Source organism: Takifugu rubripes, chromosome 18 (assembly GCF_901000725.2).
Source record: "Takifugu rubripes chromosome 18, fTakRub1.2, whole genome shotgun sequence".
NCBI classification, from domain to species: Eukaryota; Metazoa; Chordata; class Actinopteri; order Tetraodontiformes; family Tetraodontidae; genus Takifugu; species Takifugu rubripes.
The window spans coordinates 4,651,148-4,662,483 of record NC_042302.1 but is presented as its reverse complement, the minus strand read 5'-3'; the positions used below and the strand labels follow the sequence as shown (position 1 = coordinate 4,662,483).

General features: G+C 51.2%; 1 protein-coding gene across 7 annotated transcripts in view; it reads right to left on the bottom strand.

The window, feature by feature from the left end:
* Window positions 1-11,336, bottom strand: part of anks1b (ankyrin repeat and sterile alpha motif domain containing 1B) — a 92,513-nt gene that overhangs the window by 34,239 nt on the left and 46,938 nt on the right. For all 7 annotated transcript variants that reach the window (XM_029851578.1, XM_029851573.1, XM_029851574.1 and 4 more), the window contains 2 exons: window positions 8,494-8,630; window positions 3,882-4,068 (listed from right to left, as the gene is read on the bottom strand). In XM_029851578.1, the coding sequence (XP_029707438.1) occupies window positions 3,882-4,068; window positions 8,494-8,630 (324 nt within the window). The remainder of the gene's footprint in view (window positions 1-3,881; window positions 4,069-8,493; window positions 8,631-11,336) is intronic.

The following is an 11,336-nucleotide window of genomic DNA, read 5'->3' as shown; positions in this document are numbered from 1 at the left end:
TGTGGAGGATGTGAAGCTTCTGCACCGTACCGGGGTGTTGTGATTAACACTGTTAGCCAGAGCGCTGCTCACGCTGCAGGGATGTGCTAAGATGTCAGCCAAAGTCTTAATTATATCTTTGATAAGACTGATTTGTTTTCGCAAGCCGCGGCGTTTAATGACGTGTTTAATCGCTCGTTAATAAAGAGGCTGCTCCGGTGGTCAGCGCCGGCGTTTCTTCCTCCGATAAAAACAAAAAACAGACAACAAACCGAGAATGTAACGGAATTTTGGCCAGGTTTAATCACAATTCAAAATCTGTAATAAAGTTGATCTGCATCCACACAATTTAGCCAACGCAGATAAGTTTTCATCCATGTGAACAAAGGGAGTAATGACATGTGAATAAAGTATTCTGTGATCGATGAGCTGCAACAGAGGGAGACTAAAGAGAAACATTTAAATGAAAAGCCCCCGGAGGAAAACTCGCACGAGTGAAAAGAGGGAATTTTGACGAATGGCGGCGAGGCTGACAGAGAGTGAGGGGGCGGCCGGGAGCATGCAACAGTGAATGACAGGCCAGGAAGAGGGAGAAGCAAATGAGAGCCGGAGGAATGAAGGAGGGAGCGAATGAAGGACTGATTGATGCAGAGGGCAGGAGGGAGAGGAGCGAAACTGAAAACCGCTGGAGGTTATATGACAAGAAAAATGAGAATGTGACTCCAGCGGTGACAGTAAAGACACTCCGTCAGGTGTATAACCCCCTTTTAAAGCCTCTGAGAATACCTAATTTCATTATTCATTTCACCATCTTTTACATCAATAAATCAAGCGTCACGCCTCTTCCTTCGTTTTTAAGTAGCCGCAGACAAACAAAAGTTATAAATACCACAAACAATATCTTCAAACATCTGATAGCACAGCGTCGTCCCTGGTGGCGTCACGCTCACTGTTATTAAAAACCACTACAGTAATATCTGAGCTGTCCGTCATCCCAGCGAGCCACGGATGCTAAGCTAACTCCAGCGTTCAAAGCAACGCTAGCAGCTCTGAGCGGTAGGTCGGAACGTCGGATGAAAGGAACGATGGGATGAAAGTTTGAAAAGTGAAGCTTCATTAAATTAGCTCCTGCCCTCCAGTATTTACATGATAGTTCAACAGTTTGAATCCGTTCCCATCTTGAAAATAAATAAAATGTCAACATATGACCCATGAAAAGAGTCAATATGAGGATATGGATTACTAATGTGAAAAAACCCAGAGAGCTGCGCTGGCATCACTATAACACCATAATAGTGTGTAAACAGGTCAGTCCCCCCCCCCCAAGAGTAGGGGAGAGAAAAATAGAACTCTCCTGAGATCATCACTTCATGTCTGGTAGCTCACACGTACCTAATGAAGCCCACCTCACGGCAGCGAGGGGCCACGTACGCGTATAGATTAGAACTATATAGTGTTCGCTCCTGAGTGCAGTTTATCGCCACGGCAACGTTTGTCAAGCTGTAACCTTTTTTCCCGCTGTTGGGGAGTCAGCAGCACGTGTGTTGAGTCATCTGATCTAAATCTGGGCCAAATCTAGGGGGTCAGTTGGGTATTTTGTATTTTGCGGCGGTTTAGAAGCCTGGTGTCATCTGCGCTCCTAACGTGGTCCTGAAACTCATTCAGCTGTTGTTACAACGGCAACACAGGCGTCTGTCTGAGGCTGTTAATGAGCGCGCGGCGTTAGCTACACTTTCAGCAGCGTGGCTGCTGCAGGATGGAAATTTTACTACAGGCTGGTGATGTTCAGAGGCGCCAGACTGGAAACCCACTCTGGGACGAGGTGTCGATCCAGCTCTGTCATCGTCTCCACACAAACTGGGAGGGAGGAGTACCGCGCTTCAGCGCCTCTGAAACACGGCCAGCGCTTCACAGATGACGGGGAACCGCAGCCACGGAGCGGTTTTGATGTTGCAGGAGGAGAAGAAAGCCAGAGAAGCTGCTGCGCTGGACCCGCATGTCTGCCAACAGCGTCTGGGGCATCGCAGCTTCACGCACGCTGGAGCTCCGCTAGCATCAAGCGCAGCCCCCAGCTGACGGAGCCGGTTAAAAATAGGAGTCCTTTTTGGAACCGTCTCCCACGCAGGTGACACCTGCATTCCCCGCTGCAGGGCCACATTTTTATTTCATACATGTTAGCTCGGCGTGGAAGTGTTCGCCTGCGGAGTTTCTCTTACGTTAGAGGAAGAAGAGAGAGTGAAGGAGGAAGGAAGGAAAAGCCTTTTATGGTCTTGCAGGGGGGGAGAGCGTCTTCACTTCCCTTTTCATCCCACTGAAATCGCACACTCCATTCTCTCCATTTTCCTGATTTCTGTATTCTGCCACCCTTCCTCCTCCTCTTCCTCCTCCCTGAAACCTTACACTGCCGTTCTCTCCTGCTCACCCACTTTCTCTCAGAGGCGTCACTTTTAATTCCGGCGACTCTTTGCCTTCTGCATCAATATACATATACTTTCTCTCTCCCCCACTTGTTACCATGACAACCCCACAATGGGCTTTATAAAGCTAATAAGTAGAGAGTGCAGGAAAGATGAGCAGAGCAACAGAAAAAGAGTGATGACAGAGACAGGAAGTGTCTCTTTGTTGCTCCCCCCCCCCACGGGACTGAAAAACTTGGGACGGAACTTGAGCTAAAGGTTGTGGCGCAGCTAATAAAACAGTCGGTAAGGAGGCAGTTCGGCTGAGCAGCGATTCCCAAGCGTCTGAAATCCCTGCACTAATATCGTAAACGAGGACGTTACTGTGTCGAAAGTAAAAAGAAAGAATTAAAAAACACGCTCTAGAAAAATCAGCGACACTTCAGTGGGAATATTAGATGGCGTCTCGTCCAGTGTTGAACGAGCATTTTTCCAAAGGATCGCTGATCAAAGGGTCCTCGGAGCCGCTCCAGGATCGGCCCACCCCCCTGTCTGCCTCGGTCCCTCTGCTCCACATGAGGCGAGAGGACTCAGGGATTCAAACTCGGGCCCTCTTCCTTATGTTACCATAGTAACGTTAGCCGAGTTTAAATAAGCCGGTACGTGAAACTACAACCATGCAACTAAAAAGCGAGCAAATGTTGAAAATTGATTATATAAGCGCTTATTATGGTCTATTTTTCGCTTGACAAACACAGAAGCATAAAAACGCCACGTCAATGCTAAACAGGTCTGCATTATTTAGTGTTTACACACCGACTGAGAAAGAGCGGAACGTGCACGTCTGCAGATTCGAGGCCTAACCGGCCTCATTATGAGAGTCTTGTGCATGACACGGAATATTCATGGGGGGGGGGGGGTTAGAAGCGGTGATTCAAGCGGTCTGATGGACGAGGAAAAAGGCCCCCGGACGGACTTTTTCCAGACAGCGGAGCGCTTGTTTGCGTGGTAATTTCCAGGCGAAGTCTGTTTAATAAAATCAGCCGACATGTAGAAGAGAGTTCCGTGTTAAGTTGGTGTATAAATGTACTTTTGTCTGTTTTACAGGGCAAAGCTGAATCACATCCAAGCGCTGAAGTCTGACACATGTTTAGCCTTTCAGGTCTTTGCTCCCGAACTGCGGCCCCCGTGTGACAGCAACAGAAATATTATTTTAATTTGCCGGGCGGCGTGATTCATGCTTCATTATTTTCCGAGGCCTGGCGAGTCGGGCCGGCGCTGAGGGACGAGAACACCGGGAATGAAACGAGCGGCGTTATATCACTCGGTCAAAGAGCGGAGAGACTGAGGAGGCGAGGCTTTCCACCGACACCGGACTTTCAAAACAAAAAGCCGCTTCATCCGTTATCACTGCTGTCACCCTGCAGGGATCACATGACCCCACCCCCCCCGCTCAGTCACCAGCTGGAGAATACACACAGGTCGGAGCTGAGAGTCGCAGCTTACCAGCGAGCTGACAGTCGTCGTTGGAGCCGGCGGAGTCCTCCTGGTTGGGGCTGAGCGGGGGGCTGGCGGGGGGGCTGGTGCTGAAGCTGGCGTAGCCCAGGGACGAGCTCACCTCGCTGGGCTCGCAGCTGTGGTTGACTGGCCTCTGAACGTCCAGGGACGAGGACAGAGAGGTGCGCTGCTTGGGCTGGGACAGAGAAATTCATGTCAGCTAAAGAGGGCGTGACGGAGCCTTGATAAGGACAAATCGGGCGTGTTCTGACCCAAAAGATGCAGACAGGATACTCCAAAAAAAATCATTCTAATTCCATAAAATGCCCCCCAACAGTCCCAGCACACCACTGTTTCCACCGTCTCATCCCAGTGACACCTACTGGTCGGCTAACATCCGGACCATTAAAGAATCCACACAGAACAACATTTTTGTTTGTGTTGCCAGGCAGAACAGCAAACTGGGTTCCTGGTATCTGTCAGAGGTCCGATCAGCCGGGGGAAAGAGCGCAGCTGCGCTCCCGCAGCGCTGTACTCCTGCCCGGCTCTGGCCTGCTGATGTTCTGTGCCACCAATCTAATTTCTGCGTTGGTGGAATCGATTCGAATTCACGCTGTTGAAGAGAGACCGGAGGGTTTCGCAGTGAGTAGAAGAGCGAGGGGAAAAAAAGGCTGAGGACACAGGAAGTAAGACATAATCTTGCATAATGAGGCATTTGCAGGATGCGGAACAAACTGCTCAGGCGGTTCAGCGTCTGTTAGCGTCTGTGTGAGCGCGCTAATCCAAATATGTGAGCAAAGCAAATCAATAGAGAAGACTAAAATACCCCCGACACACACCAGGGTACCTGCAGACAGACGCTCAGTTGCTCCGAGACTCGAGGCAGGGAAATTATGGCAGCGGGAGAGGACGAATGAAGGAGAAGGAAACATCTTTTCAGGCTTTGTGGACTTGTGTTGGGCTCTGAAGAGCGGCTCCATTCAAACTTGTAGAGTTTCCAAGTCCAGAGCCAAAGACTCACATGCCCGGAAGCTCCAGGGACACTTTCCATGTGGAAAGGCATAAAATGCATCACTATAACACCACAGATGTACCTTGCCCCGGGGGCCCCTCCCTGCCTGACGCTCTCAATAGGTTCTACCTCCTTTCAAGACCTCCGCCCTCCCTCCAGCACCCAGAAAACAGCCCCTCAGGAGAAGTGGGGAGGATTCATCCACGGAAAGCTGCCGGCATGGACATCATGCCTGGGCGTGCGCTGGGGGATCGTGTTGACGGACATCGTCCACAGCAGCACTCGATAACTGGATTTCAGGCTGTGTGACGACCTCGGCTGGAGCAGCAACACCTCCAGTCTGGGCAGGAAGGCGCTCCAGTGCCTCCGCGTCCTGGGGCGCCGCCTGCATCGCCGTGTGGGGGCTGCTCACCTGCACAAAGGAGCGCCGGAGCCAGCTTCTCCACGACAACGGACATTTGCAGCACACCTCCAGATGTGGGAGGAGGGCAACCTGCATCTGGAGGGACCCCTCTCACCCAGCACTCTCCCCCTCAGGCAAGAGGCTGCGGAGCTTGAAGAGCCGAAAGGATCTCCGAAAGGAGCGCATAAGATTGGGAATTGACAACGTTTGATGAATTCTGAATTACCCAACTACTGTGTTGCATTCAAGGCCTCGCCCTTCTCTGGTTAGAGCTTCTGAGTCAAAGGTCAAGACATTTTCTCTCTCCGTACTTCTGGCGGTTGATCAAATTCCCCACAGGTGAGAACCAGAGAGGCTTAGGCTGCAGACAGAGCAGCACACACACACACACACACACATCGAGTGGAGTCCCTTGGTGGGAAAAAGCAGCGTAGCTGGAGGTAGCAGAGAGGTGTCAAAGCCCAATATGTCAACCAAACAAGAACCGGGAGGGCAACAGATCTACGATGCGGCCCAGCAGGGATTCACCACAACTCGATGTTTATCAAGCTTAAAAGTAATTTGTATTCAAACCAGGAATGATGGGACGGACGTCCGGAAGTGGGAGGTTTGCTTTAGTCAGCAGCACTTAATGAGTTTATTAACAACTTTAAAGCATTGGTATCCCTCCTTTAGTCACACTCTTATCTCTGCCCTGCTGCTTCCTTACAAAAGGCATCATCTCTTTCATTCATACACACACACACACACACACACACAGACAGACACAGACGGTAGCCTTGGCTGAGTCTTAGCGTTAACAATGCAAACAGACAGTGGGCTAATGAACACGTCATGGCTGATTGGATGGGGATTATGCACATGGACACACACACACACACACACACCGGTCTAACATGTCATTGACGACTGTGCTGACTGCTAACAACACGAGCACACCCATGAGCCTAAATTCTGAGTGAGACGAGTTGGGATGTAGACGTCATAATGTATGGCTGTTTCCATTAAATCTCCGGACTGGCTGACTAATCCAGATCCATTCCAACACCGGCTCAGGAGACCGAGAGGTAATTATCGTAATGACTTAAACCGTTATCGGTGCGACTGCTTTTCTGTTCATTAGCCCGGATTTTGTGATGCTGCATTAGAAGAAATCGTTCTGCAGCGAGGTGGGGGGGGGGAGGTTCTGTCAGACCGTCAGGGATGTTGAGAAAAGAACACACGAACTTTGAAGACATAAGACTCAGAGGAGCGGAGCGGAGAGATGAGCAAACATCTAAATAAACTCGGTGTCAAAATAAACCAACACCAATGAAAAAACAAACGCCACTTTTGACTTTGCAAAAGAATACTTTCACCTGTCCGCTAGGGGGCAGCACGTGGTTCCTTAAATAAGAACACTGCCCAAATAAAGTTCAGAGTTGGTAATAAATGTGGCATAAATGCAGAGATCTGCTCCAGTCTGGAGGCAAACACACGTTTATCACTGAGCAGATCAGATGGAAGCTTAAATGACTGGAGCAGCAGGTTTCGCCCTGCATGAGTTAAGCACCAACACGGCCTCGGCAGCGAACCCACTGACAAAAGGCAACAGATTAATGAGCTCTAAATGCCAAAGCCATTAGTGCTCCCAGTTACGAGCACTGTATCATGCAAAAAAAAAAAAAAAAGTCCGATGCTTCCAACAATTGAGATGCATTAAAATAACGACGCCTAACAGCTCCGTCTCCATTTGAGGAGACAGCAGAGCGCCGGTTAGCCCGACGTGCGTGGTCACGTCCCATCAGCCTCAGGAGAGTCCAAGAGGAGGACCCACCTGACATTCCAGACAGGATGAGGAAACAAAAATGACCTCCAGCGTCCGCAGATTACAGTCAGCGGGAACAGTGCTCTGACAAAGTGAGGCCGTCCTTCTCCAGGAGCCACCAGCCTGTGGCACATGCCGCAGCATCAGCGGCACACTGGCATGATCATCCCGAAAACCCGCATTTCCACCTGGATGTCACACACTGTAAAAAAAAGTGCTAACTACTTCACACTAGACCTGTATAAATGCCCGTGTGTGTGTGTGTGTGTGTGTTTATGATGAGATTGCCAGAGGCTGATGGATCAGAAGTTAAATGAAATCCGGTGGATTAATTAGGCTCCACAACATTCAACTTGATTATGTGTACTTCAAGCTGAGCGGCGGCCCACCGCGCGCCGCGTGGGATCCCTCCGAGCGCATTATTTACCACGCCAAAGATAGGACGACAATGAGGAGGTTGAGGGGGGTGACGGGAGTGGAGGTGGGGCGGCGTGCCGTCTTTCTTTGACATCATCTGCCTGTCATAATATACTTGCTCCCATGACGCCGATATCTCGGGCTTATCAAGCCGTCAGTCTGTCATCTGCAGCGCCGTCTCACACATCGAGAGACGGCAACAACTGTCGTTAATTATGAAGGTGGGAAACGTTCCCGCTGTGCGAGAGGTGAGGGGACCAAATTAGGTGCAACTCACTAATGAGGCTAAATTACTGCTGCATTTTAATCTATTTTCTGCTTTAAAGTTTCTGGAATCAACTCTTCTGTTTGTCAGTGGGGCGACGGAGGAGCGGTTGGGGGGGGGGGGCAGACCCGGGAGAGATGACACCGGCGTGTCCTCCAGGAGCAGCAGGAGGAAGTGGAGTGGAGAGGAGGAGGATTGGCTGGGCTTCTGTGGAGACTCTACCCCCCCAACCCAGACAAGAGGAGAGAGGAACCATTTCAATGTTTCCACGGTGAGTCAGCCGCTGCAGCTGCTCGCCCAGACGAGCCGAGCTCGCTCCAGTGACCGTCTGCATCGCCCGTCGTCCCGTTTTAGCCTAAGCAGCCTCTGAGCAAACATTTGTCTGGTCGCCGATGCCAGAAAGGCCCAAACGACTCGCCAAAAACATGTCGGGGTGTGTTTGGGTTCACGCCGCAGACCTTTGGCAGCGCGGCTGCTGATGCGGCGCCAGAGCTGCAGCCGTCCCGGCTGGTCTGGAGCTCCTGATGTTGGTGATGAAGGCAGAGCAGGAACCAACAGGGCAAAATAAACAAGGAGTTTATTCTTTACGTGGGTGCAGATGTTTAACAGTGTGGGTGGAAACTGAGATGTTCGATAATCCATCAGAGGCCTCGGCAACACAGTTATTAGTGTGTGTGTGTGTGTGTGTGTGTGTGTGTGTGTGTGTGCGCAACACACCTGTGGGCGAATGACTCTCTCGATGTTCTTCAGAGCTGTGTCTGGGGAAGGGGGGGAGCAGTCTGGAGTTGGGCCTGTTATGCAGTTGTCCTGGTTACTGAGCTCCCCCTCGCTCACATTTGCATGGGACAGGTGACCTGGTGGGGGGAGAGAGGGTAGGGGGGTAGGGGTTGTTAAAAACATCTTTTATAGATCCTTCTGCCATAATGACCGAATAAAACTCTCTATTCAGTCCGAACCCCCCCCCACAGAAATCACCTGGCCCGGCTTTGATCCAGGCTGACACCACTTTCATCTGCTTTTTTGTCCCCAATTATGGACTAAATTAAAACAGTCGCCGGTTGCTTCTATGCTACAAAAAAGCTTTTGATCCACGTGTGTGTTTGTTCCCAGCACGCAGTGGGGAGGGGGGTAGACGACGACGGTAGGGCAGAATGGAGTGAGTGCTGCAGCGGCTGCATCCTACAGACACGTGCATGCGCAGAGATACGCGCATGCACGACACCTGGAGTCAAATCACTGATTAGCAATTGTACAAAAAACAACCTTAAAAATATGGGGATATTTATAGCCTGGCAGCACTGAGGCTATTGATGAAGGATGTGAGGAGAGGTTGTGTGTGTGTGTGTGTGAGTGAGTGAGTGAGTGTGTGTGAGTGTGTGTGTGTGTGTGTGTGTGTGTTTCTTTCAGCTCTGCCTGGGGCTTACCCCAGGGATACACTCCTATATGCTGCAGCTTCCTAAGGGAATGTGCTGCATACGGAGGAGCGAGCGTCAGAATTCGCTGGCCTCGGCCTCCATCGCAGCGTTCCAGATCAAACTCATGACTCCACGTTTGACATCGTGACAAACACTCCTCGGAATATTAAGCTAATGATTCTATAGCGTGGAAATGCCGTCCTCATTCCACCGATTCTCCCGTGCGTGCGACCGCTAGCTTACAACACCGTCAAAAGCTGTCTTCACTTCGGCTTCACGCTGATTTCTCCTGGCTGGGGCGGTGGAACGCGCCCTGTTCCCCCTCTGTAAACAAAGCCAATGGGCCTCGACCCTCCTTAATACCAAAGTCCCAGAGTTGCTGCTGGCAGCCATTAGCAACTCGGAGCTTAACAGGAATAAATGGGGCGAAACAGAAGCAGCATCGCAGCTCCGGGAGAGCTTACGGAGGACGGCGGCGCAGCGGGTTTTAATCAGGAACGTTACAGGTAGCGGCACCCGTGAGTGGCGCATCTGAGCTCCTTCACACATAAAGGGCAGCTGCCTGCTGGAATCCTCACTGATGAGTTTGCTTTGGGGTTTTTTTATTCACGTGGAGGAAAAATCGTCTGCGTCGGCTCATAAATCAGGTGTTCGCAGCCGACGTCTCTGCGCTGCCGCCTTCGTTCCTCAGCCCGGCCTTGGCTGGTTTGGCAGCTGGAGATAAGCGTGTTTATCTGGGGTGAAGTGAGCTGGACAGCAAAAGAAAGGAACGTTTTCTTTCTCATCCTCTCCGCCTGCTCCTGTGACTGCAAGCTTCACCTGTGAGTCCATATCTCCAGGATTAGAGACTCGAGCAGCGGTGGGCCTGTCGCCGATCTCATCGCCTCTGACACAGACACAACAATCAGGAGCGCTTTGGGGTCACAGCGGCGGTGTTTAACTACAACACGGCCTTTTTTTGGTGGAAAAACAGCCACAATCACTGAGAAAGTCTGGAAGAGTCTGAATAACCTTGGAACGTGCTCCGGAGTCACTCAATTTAGGGACAAAAAGTAGATGATGAATCGATTTTCTGTCTGAATCGGGCTCATCTGGTCAGCGCTGACAAACGCAGATCCAGCAATAGCTCGCTCCCAAACAGGACTGCTCATTTAAGAGCAATTTCCTGTTTCAAGTGCAATAAATGACCAGACTTGTGGCAGTGGCCGGGCCCATTAGCATATATATTTGAGGATCGATAATGAGCTTCTATTGCATTTAAAAAAGTGGAGGGCTGTAGGTGGTGGGCTGAGGTAAAGGGGGTGAATTCCTCTGGCAGATGTGGCAAAATAAAAGCGCTCCTAATCTGATGTGTTTATCAGGAGTCCCTCTCCTACAACACATAATCAGGAGAGCGACTCGGGAACCGGATCCACTCGCGGCCCGAAACTGAAGAACGATGGAACCCGATCCGTCGATGCCCGTGTGAAACCTCAAAACAGTCCACAGGGTGGAGAACAGACAGGAGGAAGCAGGAAGTTCGGCCGTGGCCGTTTCCTGAGCGACGCTTCCGGGTGGATTCGAGAGAAGCTGCCGAGATGGAGGACTCGAGGAGCGCGGCGGGGGAGGCGGAGCCAAGACGGGAGGGCGACGGCGCTCGCCACACAGCTGCACAAAGTCTCGGATGGATTAACCTCGGACCACCCACGCCCACGACCCGACGCATTACCGGCCGCGCTCTGCCTCCGGCTCGCCGCCGAGCTTCAGGGAAACGTCTGCAGCCTTGAAAGCTTTTTGTCGTCATTTGCAGCCTTTCAGTCATAATTACGTCCTCCTCCTCCTCCAGATACCACTTTCTTTGTTTCTGTCTATCATTTAGCCAGGTAACAGCCTTCAGAGAGCGAGAACAAACACGGCGCCCACGCTGCACGCTTACGTAGGGCCGGCAGGCTCCTACCAAATGATCCAAACACACACACACACACACACACACACACACACACACACACTTTCTATGTCTGTCAACAACATTGATGGTGTTGGGGTGAGGGTGTCACTAGCAAGGTAGTTCCCATGGCAACATACAGGTGACTCATCATCTGGTGATGCAGTTGCCGTGACAACCTGCCGTGTGTTGCATCTCTGCGGGAGCCGAGTGAACGGGAA